At 43.7% G+C, this 17,437-nt stretch overlaps 5 protein-coding genes across 5 annotated transcripts; 2 read left to right on the forward strand and 3 right to left on the reverse strand.

Moving 5' to 3' along the window:
* Positions 1 to 1,244: 1,244 nt before the first annotated feature.
* Positions 1,245 to 3,211, reverse strand: EAE98_003914 (uncharacterized protein; the record flags this gene model as incomplete). The annotated part of the gene is made up of 5 exons (XM_038951534.1): positions 1,245 to 2,263; positions 2,316 to 2,635; positions 2,687 to 2,772; positions 2,827 to 2,923; positions 3,012 to 3,211. 5 exons carry the CDS (start codon positions 3,209 to 3,211, stop codon positions 1,245 to 1,247), a joined length of 1,722 nt encoding a protein of 573 aa, XP_038812007.1.
* Positions 3,212 to 4,588: 1,377 nt separating this feature from the next.
* EAE98_003915 (uncharacterized protein) lies at positions 4,589 to 7,524 on the reverse strand (the record flags this gene model as incomplete). The annotated part of the gene is made up of 4 exons (XM_038951535.1): positions 4,589 to 5,600; positions 5,917 to 6,422; positions 6,560 to 7,426; positions 7,480 to 7,524. The coding sequence occupies 4 exons, from the start codon at positions 7,522 to 7,524 to the stop codon at positions 4,589 to 4,591; spliced, it is 2,430 nt and encodes an 809-aa protein (XP_038812008.1).
* Positions 7,525 to 9,916: 2,392 nt separating this feature from the next.
* Positions 9,917 to 13,868, forward strand: EAE98_003916 (uncharacterized protein; the record flags this gene model as incomplete). Its single annotated transcript, XM_038951536.1, has 4 exons — positions 9,917 to 9,973; positions 10,057 to 10,183; positions 10,253 to 10,481; positions 10,547 to 13,868. 4 exons carry the CDS (start codon positions 9,917 to 9,919, stop codon positions 13,866 to 13,868), a joined length of 3,735 nt encoding a protein of 1,244 aa, XP_038812009.1.
* A 572-nt stretch (positions 13,869 to 14,440) lies between these two features.
* Positions 14,441 to 14,851, forward strand: EAE98_003917 (uncharacterized protein; the record flags this gene model as incomplete). The annotated part of the gene is made up of 1 exon (XM_038951537.1): positions 14,441 to 14,851. The coding sequence occupies one exon, from the start codon at positions 14,441 to 14,443 to the stop codon at positions 14,849 to 14,851; it is 411 nt and encodes a 136-aa protein (XP_038812010.1).
* An 819-nt stretch (positions 14,852 to 15,670) lies between these two features.
* On the reverse strand, positions 15,671 to 17,283 carry EAE98_003918 (uncharacterized protein; the record flags this gene model as incomplete). The annotated part of the gene is made up of 4 exons (XM_038951538.1): positions 15,671 to 15,842; positions 15,891 to 15,965; positions 16,027 to 17,096; positions 17,197 to 17,283. 4 exons carry the CDS (start codon positions 17,281 to 17,283, stop codon positions 15,671 to 15,673), a joined length of 1,404 nt encoding a protein of 467 aa, XP_038812011.1.
* Between the last annotated feature and the right edge of the window lie 154 nt (positions 17,284 to 17,437).

The following is a 17,437-nucleotide window of genomic DNA, read 5'->3' on the forward strand; positions in this document are numbered from 1 at the left end:
ATGAGTAGATATTTTCTTGAATCTTTTGTCCAGAACACACTCCATACATGCTCAATCAAAAAAGGGTATAACGTTTTACAAAGACCAAGATAGGCCCTTGAAAGAATATACCAACATGCAGCCCGAATTCTGATATACATAATTGGCTACTTGAAGATCTTCCAACTTGAGAAAATACTAGTATGTTAAGGTACCTAGGTAGTGAGTGTTGTTGTTGTTCTTAGTGTTAGTGTTCGTAAAATGACGTACAGCAAGCGAAAAAAACTCACAGAAGCGCATACGTATCCATAGCATTAAGTACCTACCTACCTACATCCAGATACGTATGTCCACCATCTCATAATTCAAAGCATTCCGATACGCAAATTCCACATTAAACAATTACGATTGAAGTATCATTCCCAAGTAGGTAGCTAAGTGCAGTGCAACAAACAGCAGCAAAGAAAGAATACATCACATGCAAGCTTAAGCAACACGTGAATAAAGCAGGGAAAATAGTAAAGAAATGTGCTAACCGATCCCATCTCATCCCATCCAACTGTACTACCTATAAAACTACCTACCTAGTAGCTACCTACCATCTAGTAAATACCACACACACACACACACCATCCAATCCATCTCCTCCCCCCTCCCTCCCCCAAAACCCACCAGGACTCCCCCTGTAATTCTAGGATATACGATATGCAACAAGAGGATATTTATCCGCCATGTGATTGGGAGATCCTAGCTATCCTAGCTATCCTAGCTAGCTAGGGTGATATGTATGTGTAGATAGGGACTCGTGATTGTATATATCCGGATGAATCTGAAGAGGGGGGGAGGGGATAGATTTTACCGGGTTGTGTGATTTAGCCTTCTTCCGAATACGGGTACGGGGTGGGTTTGGTGGGTTGGGCCTTGTGAGATGTGCTGGTGTGGGGATGGATAGGGATAGAGAATGTGGTGTATTATGCGAAAAGGGAAGAAAGGGGGGAGTTTGGGTTGTGCGCTATGAAATTAGCTAGGCGCTGAGTCCTGATTTAATTTTTGTTCACTGCTCTCTAGTAGCTATTAATGATACGCATTGTTGGAACTTCTGAAAAGACTTTCGCATAAAGAAGATGTGTTCATATTATAGGATATACTTTTAAGCTCCATCATAAAATTCATTATCTTCATATCCATTATCCAATATCTGAAAATCATAGTTAAACATCCACCCCTTATTTCCAAACAACTCCTGTCCTCTGTTTACCGAGAATCTAAAAGGCCCAGCCAAGTGTCAACCTATAAATTCGCTCCCACTTGGTCTCCTCATTACTACCCCGTCTAGCTGCCTCCTGCGCCAGATATTCTTGTTCCTGCGCATCAATTCTCGCCTTTCCACTGAAGAGATCCGCCTCAATAGGACTCAAGAGCTTTGTCTTCATTGTGTATTTGTATCCGAAGAACATGATAATGTACAATGGAATAGCCAAATATGTAGTGATGAAAGTTGAGTGATCAAAGACGGGTGTGGTGCCCGCTTTGGCGGTCTTTTTGTAGCAGAATAGTGCGAATCCCTTGAAAAAGGCAATGAGGATACAGAAGACAAGAGCACCGTAGGAGCCGTAGATGCCAAGAGGTGCTACGTATGCTAATTCGGTGTTCTGAATTCCTTGCGCACGGCGAGCGCGTACGAAGTAGATGTGAGAGATGAGGATAGAGATCCAGGTGAGGAGACCGAACATAGTGACGAGATTGACAAAGTAGCCAAAGACGGTGTAGGAAGCTGTGTTAACACCCAAGAAAGCGAGGAGACAGAATGCAGTACTAAGTCCAAGAGCATAAATGGGAACGCCACGTCTATCGGTTCGTTTGAAGTTTTTGAAAGCTTTTCCCTCAGAGGCAAGACCAAACAGTGTGCGGGAGGCAATGTAGAGATCGGAATTTGCCGCTGAGAAGACGAAGATGAGGATACAGGCATTGAAGATGGCGGGGAGGAATTGGATGCCGCTGATCTTGATGGCAACTACGAATGGCGATGCAGATGCACTGTTGCTCTTTGTGTTACTGTCGAGAAGGAGTTTGGAATTGTATGGGACGAGCATGCCGAGGAAGAAGACGAGCACGACGTAAAAGAGGAGAATTCGGTAGAAAGTGAGCTTGATAGCCTTTGGAATCACTTTGCGTGGATTGGCAGCTTCTCCTACTGTTACACCAACGAGTTCTGTACCTAAGAAGGCGAAGACGGCAGTAGTGAAAGTAGACCAGACAGCGAGAAATCGACCAGAGTTTCCAGCTATATGATGTTAGCATTGTATCTCAACTTTCCGAGTACATGAGCTGCTTACTCAAAATGTATTCGTGGAACGCTCCAGGATCACTCCAGTATTTGAATCCAGTTGCCTGATGATCCGGTCCTCCTCCACATACAAGGACCAAACTCAAGATGATGAGACCTAGGATCACAATAACTTTGATACTTGACAACCAGAATTCGAATTCTCCAAAGAATTTCACACCAAAATAGTTGATACAGACGATGGCAACCAAGAATATAGCAATGAAGACACCGGGATTGACTTTGTCTCTTGGTAGCCAATATTGTATAACTAAAGATGCGGCTGTAAGGTTGTTAGGAGTGACGATGATATATTTGAACCAATAGTTCCTGAAGCTTGTTAGCATATGCTAGTTGAGTATAGGGAGACTTTGAAATTACCATCCTAAACAGAATCCTAGAGCGGGATCAACAAATCTGGTAGCATAACCGGTAAATCCACTTGGTAAAGGCAACCAAGCAGCCATCTTTCATATTGTCAGCACTTGTTCATTTCACAAAGCTTTTCACAAACAACTTACCTCACCGAGAGCTGCCATGACCAAAAAGCATAATAATCCAACAATCGAATAGCCTATCAAGAGTGGCGCTGGACCTGCCTGAGCAAGGGCTTTTCCCCTGCAGCATGGTGTCAGCAACGCCTCTCGCAATACTTCGTATGCAAGGAAGTAGTGACAAATTCTTTGAAAAGAAAGCAAATACGTACGTTCCAATAATTAATCCAGTTCCAATAGCACCACCGATTGCTATCATAGTAATCTGTCGAGACTTCAAACCACGATGAAGATTGTGATTTGGATCATTATCTTCGCCGACATCTTGAATGCCTGCTCGTTCGTGCTCGATGGGATAACTTGATTTCTCTGCACTCGAGGGCGAGTAATCTCGTGAAACGTGTGCCGCCATCTTTGGAAATATCTGTTGAAATCAAGATCCCTTTGCAAGGAAGACAGATAGATGCCAAAGTCTGGAAAGAAGAGGTGGGGGAAAGGAGAAGAGTAGAAGGATGAAGTTCAGAACAATCGAAAGGAAGATCAACAAATAAGTGGGAGATCTCAACTATCTATATGACAGCATCGGGTATGCACTAGGAGGCTCCTGGTAGAAATAATAACGTCTAGACTTGCCGTATGATAGTCGACCTAAAGCCTTTTAGTACGCACTAGGTATAGCAAATGATCATCCCGATCGATTATTGATTCACTGATAGAACTAATGAGACCGCTTGAAAATTGATAATAAATCATAATAATCAAGATTACGGTCCCGCCAAGTCCCCTCCAAGATCCCATTCTCAAAGTTCCAGAGAAGCAGAGTGGATTCGGGCAACCTCGCATGTTCGCGGTTCACCAAGAAAAACTCCACCCCGATCACACTTTGCAAGGATACCGTATGGGGTAAAACCGGGCCTTTTATCTCCTTTTGCTCGTTTTGATTGATATCAACATATCAACGTTGTAGCACGCAACAAGCGTCTGGGCGCCCAGAACTGTTATCGTGCAACGCGTGAGCTCAGTGGAACTGATCCCATACCGTAAATGTTAAGTTTGGAGCCAAGATGGTGCTACGGAGCCCTTGAGAGATAATGGTTCCTAGGCTCGAGCTAGGTTATCTTTTCTGTATGACCTTGGCATTGAGGAAGACATGATAAATTGATAAACGGGTGATAAGGCACTTGGCAGCTGAGAGGAAACGGGAAGCGACACCATACACACATAGTGCACACTTAGTACACACTAATAATATGTGAGGATAAAAAGAGCGACAAGGCTATCCATAGCTTTTTAACTTTTTTTTTTTTCTTCTCTCTCTTTCTCTCTCTTCCATTGGCTCCAATTGTTCAGATGATTATGGAAAATCTGATTGGCTGTTTTCCGAACTAACAGACCTCGGGAGTTTACATATTAGCACGGAGAAGGCCGGGATTTTTATCCCAACGAGCCCAGGCTGACGTTTAGGTGATTGCGGGGAAATTTATTACGTAACAGAGTCGCCCTAGGGTCGCCCTAGAATTCGGGGCGCAAACGGGACGGGAATAGCCATCTTTGTGCGGTGCCTGACTGCTTTTTGACTACATAATTTCTACTGGGCAACTGATATATATCTAGTTAGATATCCCATTTACACTTTCCGTAATGTCAAGTGACTTACAGCTTTCAAGTTTCAAGGTTGATATAAGAATTCAAAGACCGGAAGCCATGCTACTTAAGCACCAACTAATACGTAACTCGAGGGTAATTAGCTTTTGTTTTGATTCGGTTCCTTTTTAAGTCTACAATCCTATCACCTCTTTGCATTTGCTAATAAGTTCAATGCGCTTCCTGCCAAAACAAATCCAGCTTGATCAGGACTGAAAGTATGCTTAGTCTTAAGAATAATTTCCTCTCCCGACCCGTGCTTCTTAACCCGCAAACTGACTTCACCCTTTCCACCATTCTTCAACATATCGTATAACCCAATCGTGCTAACCTCATCAAGTGCGTCGATCTTGCCGTAATCCTCTCCGTCAGCGAAGGTAAGGGGCACAACACCTTGCTTCTTCAAGTTTGTTTCATGGATACGTGCAAATGACTTGCAGAGAATGACTCGGCCTCCCAGGTAGCGGGGCTGAAGAGCCGCATGTTCACGCGCGGAACCTTCCCCATAATTGCTTTCTCCGACAACGAGCCATTCTTTACCCTGATCCTTCCACTTTTGAGCAAGTTCTGGGATACCGGATGTGCTACCATCCACATCATAAGCAACGTTCACTTCACCTGTAGCAGCGTTTATGGCTGTGATGAGTGTGTTGGCCGAGATATTTGGAAGATGGCCTTTGTATTTAAGCCAAGGACCAGCAGCAGAAATGGTATCAGTGGTACACTTTCCAGTGACCTTGTAGAGAACACGGAGTCCTTTCAAATCGCTTTGTGGGAATGGAGCAAATGGTTCCAAAAGAGCTAGACGATCCGAGGTTGGAGAAACAACAACTTCCGTTTCAGGGGCAGGAAAACCTGACGATGGCAAAAATTCCTTGTTTCCTTCTTCGAACCCTTCCTGAGGGAGTTCAGCACCAGTAGGTGGCTCGAAACGGAATTCTTTGCCAGATGGAGTAATGATGGAATCTGTGAGTGGATTGAAGGAAGTGCTTCCAGCATACGACATGGCTGTAACAATTTCGGGCGAAGCGAGGAAGTTCATGGTATCTGGGTTACCATCGTTTCGGCCTCGGAAGTTTCGATTGTATGATGTGAAAATTGCGTTTGGTTCACCCTTAGCAACTCCATCGGTTCTGCTCCACATGCCAATGCATGGTCTTTACTAAGTTAGCAATTTTATCAGGAAAGAATCATTAGATGAATTACTATATTTGGATTGGCTTGGGAAGTAGGCAAGACACGTGAACAGACGTTCAATGGTTAGACGAATTTTATAACGCCCCTAAGTGCTAGACTCCAGATATAGTTGCTCGTCAATTCAGATTGAAGTCTCCAAACTGGCCTATCAAGGAGAGAATTTGGGCAGACTTGAAGGTTTCGAGTTGTATTAAAACAGTAAAATGCAGGGTAAAAAGTCATGAAACGAGAAATAAAATCATCAACTGTGACAAAAGGAAAACTGATAGAACTTACCCACAAGCATTAGCAAGGACGATACCTCCAGCTTCGGTAAATGTTGATGAAATCTCATCTCGCTCTAAAGTCGCTCTAATTTGTTCACTACCAGGTGTGATGAAAAAATCAGTAGCTGGTTTGAGCCCTGCGGCCGATGCCTGTTTGACCAAATTCTGTGCTCGTGCCATATCTTGATATGAACTGTTCGTGCAGCTACCAATCAAACTTGATGATACTGTCTCGGGCCAGTTATTTTCTTTAACAGCTTTAGCGAATTGTGATAATGGGGTTGATAGATCGGGTGTGGCTGGCCCGTTAATGTGAGGTTCTAATGTGGATAGGTCTATAGTGATAAGTTCGTCGTAGTGAGCACCTTCATCAGCTCTCAGTAAGTTGTGGAGCGAAGGAGTTCCTGCGATAGTTTGGGCTTGTAATGCGATGGAGGATCGGTGTGTTGATTCTAGGTATGGGACATGGCGTTTAGAAAATGGAAATAGAGAAGTGGTGGCACCGACCTCGGCGCCCTAGACATCATTAGTGATAACTCATACAGAAGGAAGCAGATATTCGGCGAAGGATAGAACAAACCCTATGAATGTTGTTAGTCATGACTCATGGAGAGGCGAAGTGAAATGGATGTCCAAAAAGGAAGAGAGAGAACATACATATTGCAGATTGTAGCCATTCCGGTGCAGCTCAATGAGTCAACACCAGGCCCATGGTATTCAATGATATATCCAGTTCCACCACGGACAGTTAATTTGCCTGCCAGATGTAGAATGACATCCTTAGGTGACGCCCAACCACTCAATTGCCCTTCGAGTCTTACTCCTAGAATTTTTGGCGCTTTCAATTCCCATGGTGCATCAACCATTGCATCCACAGCATCAGCCCCACCAACACCAATAGCGATAGCTCCCAATCCACCAGCATTTGGGGTATGACTATCTGTGCCAAGCATCATCAAACCAGGCGCCGAATAATTTTCCAGCACAGTTTGGTGAATGATTCCTGCTCCGGGTGGCCAGAACTCGATACCATATTTCTTCGCCGCAGATTCCAGGAAATCAAAAACTTCTTTGTTGCCCTTGATCGACTCTGGAAGATCAACATCTGCTCCTCTCTGTCCAACAATCATATGGTCGCAATGAATACTGGCTGGGACAGCTGTGGAAGGCAACTTGCAGGTCATGAATTGCAACAATGCCATTTGTGCGGAAGCATCCTGCATAGCAACTCTATCTGGCTTGAGCTTAAGATTTGCATTTCCTCTGATATTAAGTCCATTGTCGGTATTTGTCAAGAGTGATTCTTCAGGGTTATCGAGATGAGAATATAGGATCTTTTCCGCAAGAGTCAAACTCCTTGAGGACCCCAATACTCTTCGAACCTCATGGAGTCGTTTGAGAAGTTTTGGGTAAGGAGGAGTTCGGGATTCGATGTCAGGTTTGTATGTAGAAGTGCTCGTATTTACAGTTGCCAAAGTTCGTCCGCTTATCGGTCTTAAAATGGTTGGGATATTAGTCCTCTATATTATGAGTCAATTGTATGAATTTTTGAGGAAACAAAATGTGTATTTACTCTGATAGTCAGACCGCTGCTCTTGAGAAGCCCACACGACCTCATATTTGCGAATCTCATCGGGTTTGAGATGGAGATTGAAACTATTCACAGAAAGGCAGACAGGAATTCTTCTATCTACAATTGCGATATCGCTAATAAGAAATTCTTCCTGACATTCGGAATGTAGCCGATTCGTGGAATTCTAGGATGCTGCTTTGAATGAACTTGATTTTCAAACTGGTGAAGACATTGTAGAACTAAAGCGGCTCGAAAGGGGGCTCGAGCACTTTGAAACTTTGTTTTCACCCCACAACCTTCTTCTGGACTTTACCCAAGTCGAAAGGTTTCCTTCACAACTCTTCTGTTCTTCAAAAACAACTGTTATAACATCTTTGCAATATCAAACTTGTGATCAAACTTGTGATCAAAGTCTTTGATCAAAGGCTTTGATTTCTCAAGATGTACTTATTCTCTTGAAGACAGATTTGCAAACAATCATTATTCTCCCTATGTCAGATATCATAGGGATATTGTTATGAGTCCAAAACACATGTGGCATTTTCCATGTAGTTCTCCTGATACATCACTAATACAGGAAGGAATAAGACAGATGGCAACATTAATGGCACGACGAGATGTCCATGCCACCTTATAATCCTTTCTTACGTGTCAAAAGCCTTCAAGTATTGAAGGAACTGAAAATGGGAACGGTACTGAGTCAATCATGAAGCAGTCAATGGCTATCAAACATGAAGAAGGCAATGGCTATCAAACATGAACCTTTTCCTTGAGTATCAATTGTATGGTTCTAGATTTTGAAATATAGGACGTGGAGGAGAAATCATTCTATTGTTTTTTTACGGAGAGTGGGAGTGAAGACAGAGTTTTAAGTAGAAACAGGCAGTAGACCAGAGTTATAAGCATATTCTGTCTTCCAAATGTCTTCCATACATTCTCAACTTTGAATGCTTTGATAATCTCTCAGGGTAGACTTGAGACGATAGGAAGTCAAGAAGGGCATTCCATCTCTGGTGCGCATCATGGACTTGACCAGTACACAAGCACGGAAGCAAAACAGTGGCCTATCTCTATTGCTCCTTGCTCATTAGGATGGATACACAACCCTATGAGAATCATGAACATTACCATATGGTTGGAATGATATATATTTTTCTTCACAAGGACTTTCAGGTATATCCAGGCTTAGTCATGTTGTGTATGGGAACCAAAACAAAAGCTTGTGGAGATATGAAAATGAAGAAGTATCTTTGACACCTTACCATTAGAACAGTAACATGTGTAGAAAGAGAAAGAGAAAGAGAAAGATAAAAATAAAAAATAAAAAAGCAATTAAAGGATAACAGATATGACAGATATCACACGTTATCTTTATCTTTATTTTCTTATTATTTTCCATTCTTCTATCCTTCCATTCTTCTTTAATGTTGTTACGTGTGGGAATTTTGATGATCCTAAAGGGAGAGAGAATGAAGTGGTAAATCTACAATTTTCTCGAACCCCACATAATTCAACCCCGCCCGCATAATTCATTGACGCCAACCTACCTACCCGTTTTGGGACAGCTCAATCGGAGTTTTTCTATATACAATTTGGAATACTGAACAGTTCTTGGAATTGAAATGGGAAGGTCTGAGTGGATGGAGAAATTCTAGATGCCCTTCATATATTCACATGGTTCAATCAATCTAAATCACGTGAGAGCTTCGGGTGCACTCACTCTGCATTTGGAAGGATTTGTAGAGATTTGGGTGAACTTGAAGGTTTAAGTGAATTGAGAAATTGTAGCAGGTCAAGAGACTCACATAGACCAAGAGATTCAAATGGATTAAGGACCTCGGGTTTACATGGATGAGGAGACTTGATTGAATCGAGAGAGAGACACGAAAAGGGATTATAGAAGTTGGAAGGAGTTGAGGGAACTCGTACCGTTCGAGAGACTCATGCAGATTACAAAACTCACGCATATTCCGAGACTGAAACGGAATTGAAAGATTGTGATGAATTTGTGGGCTCAATCCCCGTTGACCATACTTATCATTCCTTCCCTCCTCTCCTTCCCCTCCTTCGTTCTTTCCCTTGCACTCTCGTCTCAACTTCACTTCCTTCCTCATTCAATTATTTAGCCAATCATAATCCCAATGCCCTTAGCTTACTGGGTTACCGAGTTTTGTTTTCCTACTTTTCCTAGTAACTTGAAAATTCAAGACAACCTTTTTCACAGTCAATCCAGAAAGCACCTCAAAAACTCCCCCAGAATCTCGTAACCTTTTTATTCCCTACAGATTCAAATATTGCATCCAACCTGCGCATTATTGAAGGTATGTCCAAACATTCATGCCTGCCTACGAGATCGAGGCCAATAACAGTATATTATTGTTGACCCTCCCTAACTTGAATTTACCTTGCAGTATCAGATCATATTATCATCTTCAAGATGACGGAAAGAGAACTATCAGCTGCGAAATTGGAGGCGGTCAAGCAAGCTATGATGGTAAGCCCTTGCGTACTTGTTCCCTTTATTATATCACACCGTGTTGCTGTATGCTTCAACATTCTAATCCTTTTGTTTTTCAGGAAGAGCTTGGTATTAGTCGCAGAGATGCCCTGCCACTCGAAGATCGAGCTGCTAACGTTCCAATGGTACCATTGTCATTCATCAACAGACAAGTTAGACCAGACCACCCTGCATCCGCTTGGCATAGTAAGTTCGATGTCCAGAAAGCTTGTCCTTGATCTGTCTGTCTGTCTGCATGCTGACTTGTATTTTTAGATCTCAAACTCGACGACGTCGATCCTGGCGTTGAAGATCTTGACGATATTGCCGGTGGACAATTATATCGACTTCGCAGAGCTGGCACTGCACTAAGCAATGGTAGCAGAAGTGGCCATTCTGCAGGTCACGGTCGGGGTGGAGCTTCAAACAGAGGTGGTCATGCATCTGTGGGTGGTCGCGGAAATTTTGCAGCAGGAGGTAAAAAAACTGATAACTCTGTTTCCGGGTATGTATTCCCTGAAAATTATGAAGCCATAATAAATGGTTCATTCTGAACTAACAAGTCACCAGTCAAACTTATTACAACGATGCGAGACGCGGTGGCAAATCACATGCTAAGGTTGATGCTGGCATTGCTCTTTTACAACGCGAGGCTGAGTCCAGCAGAAAGAATCGAACTGTAGGCCGCTCTTTCAAGACGCCTCAATCGACATCCATATCTACAAAGCCAGTTCTTCGAGCTGCGTCTCCTGTAGTCGCTCGTGCTGCTCCTCCTCAAGCAAATCGACTTGTAAATTCGAGATTCAAGCTCACCAGCCCTGCAACCTTTCTTTCGCACAATAATATTGGCTTCAGCCCAGTTGCAAGCGCTCCCGAGCCTGTTGTTTCTGCACCACAAAACAAAGTCGATGATGATATTTTGGTACCACCACCAGCTTCTAAATTGGCACCCCAAGGTGGCCTTGCGGCTTCTCGGTGGGCATTGTCTTCAGCTCCACTTGTCGACATGTCTGGATCAGATGACCTCAGTCGATCTGCTACACATGCCGATACTGCGAGCGCCTCGGCGTCGGTCCCCTCTGTTCAACAAGTCGTACCTGCCATTACCACTGGCGCTTCAATGTCGATTTGTTCTGCTCAGCAGATCACGCCCATTGTTGGTGCAAAGACGTCGGATTCTGATGATTCTGTTCGGTCGGTACCACCAGCAATGTCAACAACTGCTTCCGAGTTGACCCATTCTGTTCAACATGCTACTGTTGCTGCCAGCCTGACGTTAATGACAGATGATGCAACGGTCTACCCCAAACCAGTCATTGTTCGCTCTGTGATCGTTGAGAGACCGGTCAAAGTTTGCAAGAATAACAGTACTTACAAACTCGGAATTGCAAGACTTATCAAACTCGATCACAAATCTCCTTTGACCCTCGAAGTTGAAATTAATAACGAGGTTATTGTGAGCGAGTTATTGTCAGAGGCTGCGATATTAAAAATCATTACGAAGGATGGAGTTACTGTGAACACTGTCACATATCGGGCCAATTCTACGACAGAAAAGATACCCACCTGGAAGTTAAAATTTCAGCTGCCTGGTGACGCAAAGAGCTTTGTTAACTATCATACTTTCAGACTCTCAGAGTTGAGACGTAGCGGTGGCTCCTCTCACTCCTCAGAACAAGAAGGCCAGGGTCCACTTGTACTTCTGGCCCCCATTTCATCATTGACAGAAAAAGAGAAATCCGATGCTGAAAAAGCCTATCTTAGGAACAGAATCAGCAGTTCTACATTTGCTGATCTTCTTTTGATTGATAGCGAAGAAATTCTTGTCCCACTCCATGAACAGGAATGCAAAGCTGAGGATAATCAAGTTGAAGAGTACTCCCACTTCCAGGATCTTTTGAGCTTAATGGAAGGGGATATTGTTGAAGGTACACTCCAGGTTTTGAATGCAAATCACGGCGGTTCTTTTTATGATCACGTTTTTCACTTGGCCAAGAATGTAGGACTTGAAAACGATGCGCATTTCATGAAACATGCCAAAAATGTTTTTATTGGCGGACTGTCATCCTCTCGTTATTCAAGCTCAAAGCCAATCTTGTCAGTCACCGAAGAACTTGTTTCAGACTTTTTGACAAGATCTGAAACATTGCTACGCTTTCCCCAGGAGTTTATTGACGCCTACATCAAGGAGATCGCCAAGAAAATTCTCGACATGGCTCAAAATTCTCATAACGGTACTCAATCGGCGACTCCCATCCCCGCTGAGAAATCTGGTTCTGTCCAGGCTGTCGAATTGACTGAAGTCTCTGAAATCATTGATACTATCAAGCCTGTGGAGCCTCTTCAAATTGTTGAAGCTACCAAGCCCACCGAGGCTATCAACCCTACCCAAGTTGCCAAGTCTGCTGCAGTCATCATGAATGTTATTCCCAGACCTAAGCGAGTGGTTTATTCGATTCAGGAGATGATGAAGATGCGACCAGATGCCACCTTGACCAGTGAAGTACTCACTGCAAGAAATTGTCTCGAAAAGTACCTCCCTGGGCATAAGCTACAATACAAGAACTCACCCAGAGCTACTGCAACAAAACTCCAACCATCTGAATGGAAGACTGATTTCAGCAGCATAGTTAACTTTGAAGAAGTTTCACAGAATGTTCGACAAGATGAGCATGCACCAGGAAAGACCAGCTTTGTAGCCTCATCAGGCGCCGCCAATTCTCCAGAGTCTTCCGGTGCAAAGCATGAAACACCAATCAACGTCAGCAAGAGCCTATCCTCCGCAGGTGATAATATTGAAAGTATCGAAAATGGTTTGACTCTGTCTATTTCTGCTGAAAATGATGTCGACAAGTCATCAGTTGATGCTCATCACCATGATAACTCTGATAAGCCCAGTGGAAAATACTCCATCACTTCTCAATCCGCTACTCATAATTCATCCAAGAATTTGTCCGCGGCCGATGAGAACAAAGCAGAAGATAAGATGGACGCTCGAAGCGGCGATGGTCCACCCAAGCTTCCATCAAACAGAGGTCTGAGCACTTCTAGGTACGCTAGGCCAGAAGTCATTAATCAAGCAGCCGTTCTTCGTGCTTCATCTGGTTACAACCCTACTGCACGTCAAGTTGTTACCAAGCAAGAATCTCTACCCCCTAAGCCACAAGCAACTTCGATCAACGTTGAAAGCTCTGAGGTTTCCAAGAATGAACCTAAAGGTCTTGCTTCCACCTCCGAAACCGAAAAGTCCAAGTCCCAAGAGACTAATTCAAATACTCTCGCCAAGGTCATGAACAATGAGATGAATGCACCCAAGGTAGTGGGACAGGGTACTCACAGAGGTAAGCATACAGTGACAAAGTCAGACGTCGACAGACTTGCCCAAGATTTTAGTGATTTGGACGTTAAGGCGGAAAAGGATAATGGCACAGTGGCCGCCGTTTCTCCAGCTCCAGAGCGCAGTACTAGCCCTACAGTTGAAGAGCTTCTCCAAAAGAAGCGCGCGAGTGGATTATCAACGTCTAGATGGGCAAGCCAGGCTCCTGCTTTGAAACGCTCAACTCGTACTGGACAATCCATTCCGAAGACGAGCTACAGTCAGTTGACATCGAGCGTGCCGCAAGATAACAGATTGTTTTCTCCTCAGAGCGCCGTAGCTATCGCATCGTCTCGCCCGTTCCCTCCCAGATCCAACATGTTGAATGGAAGACCTGCCGACGCAGATAGCAATGATGCGCAGAAGGCTACTGCTCCAGTTTTCACAGCTTCCCCCCAGGAGAATGAGAGTACTGTCGGTAGACCAGTCTTGTCCCCAGTTCGCAATCGTCAGAATCCACAACAAGAAGCCGTTCAGGCCAGACTCAACAAGAGCTTGGCATCAAAGCGAATGTAGGATAAATGTGGCAAGGTAGCGATATATTAATTGTAAATGCGTTTTAACGAGAAGTTTGGACAATAAATAAGGGAGTCTCCCCGTCACAGCGAAGACTACCAAAGGAACTTTTATAGCATTTTCAAAGATATATCGAATACCAGATATACCAGCGTAACACTATGTTGTACCTTGATCGTGAAACCTTCTCCCCTTGTGAACTGTATCCTTTTAGAACCTTCTTCCTACAATCTCCTGGTTCTTCGGCACCTAGAGATCGTAGTTATAATTATGGCCATGTAATATTAGATTCAGATCTACAATTGAGTGACACAGAGACGAACAAGTAGAATAATCAAGTGTTGGTAAATCTTACTAGCGAGGCTCTCTCTACAATACCCCAGGGCTCTTGCATTAGTATGATTGAGTCTTAGTGACTTTTAGATAAACCATACGTTTATTGTGAGTTTATATTATTATATTATTATAGAGAATCGGAAGCTATACGGTATCTATGGTGTTTTGATATGTTTATGAGGGTGAAATTTCGGTGTGTGAATTGAAAAGATTTAGAGATGGAGATGGAAATAGAAATGGAGATGGAAAATAGGGATGGAGATGGAGATGGAGATGGAGATGGAGATGGAGATGGAGATGGAGATGGAGATGGAGATGGAGATGGAAATAGAGATGGAGATGGAGATGGAGATGGAGATGGAGATGGAGATGGAAAACGGAAAGTAGGTTTGTGTATTGATGGTAGAGGAGGAGTAGGGGGGTATATGGTAGAAGATAGATGGACTGGGTTGGTGCAGAGGGGGATTATGGGGTTGGTTAGTGTAGAGGGGGATTGTGGGTTGGTTGGGATGGGGATGGGAAGGGGGATGGGAATGATGGGCCGGACTGAGTTGGGTTTGAGTAAAGCGAGGACTGGCCGTGGGTTGAAATGGATTTTGGAATTTGAAGGGGGTGATGAATATCATGTCCATTTTTTGAGGATGTGAGGGGAAGGTGGGGAAAAAGTTGACAGTTGTGTATAGTTGTGTATAGGTAATTTTCGATATGATGGCTTGAAGTTCTGGGCGTGTAGATTTAATTGATGATTTGAATTGAGATTTTGAAGGGAGAAGGGAGAAGGGAGAAGGGAGAAGGGAGAAGGGAGAAGGGAGAAGGGAGAAGGGGGAGGAAAGAGAAATGAGGATACAGGAATGAAGTCTTCTCGTCTACTTGAGATTTAAGGGGTATCTGAAGTGGTTGGATGTAGTTTGGATGTAGTTGATTGGATGTTGTGGAGAAGCTTTCAAATTATTATGGCGGTGGCCCAGACGAGGATTCTCGCTAAGGATCTGGTGGATGTCGACAGCTGTGGGAGGCGATTGTTCAATTCTGGGGAAGGGGAGAGAGAGCTGAGGAGTAGTGATGTGGTTTTTCATAATGTTGTTTTTGGTAGTTGGCATTATGCTTAAATATGGGTTGGAGAATCGAAAGTCACTATGGGGATATTTGCAGTGCGATGATGGTACATCTTGTTGATTCTATATTTCTTGTTATATATTTGATTGGATTTAATACATTAGCATTTTTGCTTTCCGTGGTTCAAGTACAACCTTGTACGAGCTTCTTAAGTCAAATAACCCCCTGAGCCCTCTAAACACCCTGAACCCACGACCATAATGTGACAAAAAGGAAAGTAGCGTATCATGACACGCCTCGTTTCCATGACGTACTTTTGAGAACGCCATCTTTCCCCCCAGAAATATGGGGAATCATTCGCCATATATCCAAACCCTGATGCGGGGATGATGAGATTTTTACCGTCTAATTCAGCGGATCATATCGTCGTGAACTTTCACGATCATCTCTAGTATCGAAAATGACAATATGATGGATGGCAAGATGAATACATCAATCTTTACAGAGCCGATCAAAGGCTGTATGTACGGAAATCCTCTCCAAAGAATTGTCATCCCAAGAATCATACCAACGATGATGTAGCTTTAGAGAGATTAGCCATGAAAATCGATGAGAACGGGAGGAACATACGGGGTACCAAAATTGTATTTCTTGACCCCCATGGAAAATGTGTTCCAAGTAAAGACAGCTCCTGCAAAATATATACTGGAGACAAACACAAGTCAGCTATGCAGTATCCAAGAGAAAATTTATATGTACAACATACCCGGCGAGGAGCCCACCCGTCATATCCTCGGTATCGCGGAGATATGCGAAACAAGATGTTGAAGCAGCCATACACGTAGCACTCAGAAGTCGATTCTGCACTTTTCTGCAAAAAATCCTCCTGATCATTTCGCATACAGCAATCACAATCAATGCGATAACTGCTTCAGAACTCAGATTTAACAAGTGTATGCTCTTGTCTTTCAGGCTTTGGAATGGTTTTGATTCGTTGGAAAATGTTAGCGATGTCCTTATCTCGCTATTCTTGGGCGGTATTACTCCGCCCGACACGCCGGTCATGATGTTTGCCATGAGGACACTTGTAAAAAGTCGTTTCTTATGGCCAGGGGCGGTGAGTAATGTACTCAGAAAGCTGAAGAGTTTCAAAAGAAGACCTTTTGGCGATAGTCTCTTACTACTTGCTCGACCTGATTGTGTTTTTAGCTTAGTATTGTGGGCCTCATTGTCGCAATGTTTCGTGGCTTCATTCTTTGGTTTGATTCGGGGTGATGATAGACTGCGGCTCCAAATCTTGTTGGGAAGAATGCCACGAGCTCTGCATGGTGTTCGTTCCTTTCGTTCTCTGAGGATAAGTGACAGCTCATGATGTTCCTCTTCGTCACCAGGGCTGCAACCCAAATATTCAAACCGGTTACACTCGTGAGCCATCATGCAAAGTGTTGTGACTTCCAATGGAAACGTTGAATCAAGTGGGATAGGCAGTCCACCTCCGATGAACCCGAGCAAGGAAGACGTACCATGCTGCCACACTTCAGCAGGTATAGCAAATTTTGATGCTAGTCTACGTAACTTAGGAACACCAAGCAAATTTTCAAAGAAGCTATGACTCCGTTGAAATGAGGTATGAAGCATTCCAGTGGGAGCTTGCCATGGCTCCACCTCCGCTACGAGAAAAGCCCACTGAGGTTGATGTAGAGGTGTGTCCGAGTCTTCAGCGGCCCTCTTGTTTGGCCGATCTTCTGTTATTGCTTCATCGTGTAGGTGCCCTTTTTCGCATGATATTGTGGGATATATCAAGGCAGAATATTTCCGAGATTCTTTGATATAGAGCTAATTGAGATTAGAAATGAACCGTACTGAACGAGATGTCTGCGATTTGTGGATACAACACCGTCGAAGAAGCACCAAGCCAATGGAAAGAGGGACTTACATCTACTGCTGTGTGGGTGGGATATTGTACTACTGCGTGGATGGGGCGATATCTCTCCCGGAACCGTTTTTGTGTTTGTGTATGCATACACACAATAATCACCAGGACAAGCTCGCAAGCACACCAGAAGGAAGCACACCAGAAGAGTACTGAATGATTTGTATATGCATTTTGTAGAACGCTAAGCATACCGATGTTGATGGACGTGTTGTCTTCCTTGACTCCAAATCTTGCTGTGACG

The sequence above is a fragment of the Botrytis deweyae genome (genome assembly GCF_014898535.1).
Source record: "Botrytis deweyae strain B1 chromosome Unknown BDEW_007, whole genome shotgun sequence".
NCBI classification, from domain to species: domain Eukaryota; kingdom Fungi; phylum Ascomycota; class Leotiomycetes; order Helotiales; family Sclerotiniaceae; genus Botrytis; species Botrytis deweyae.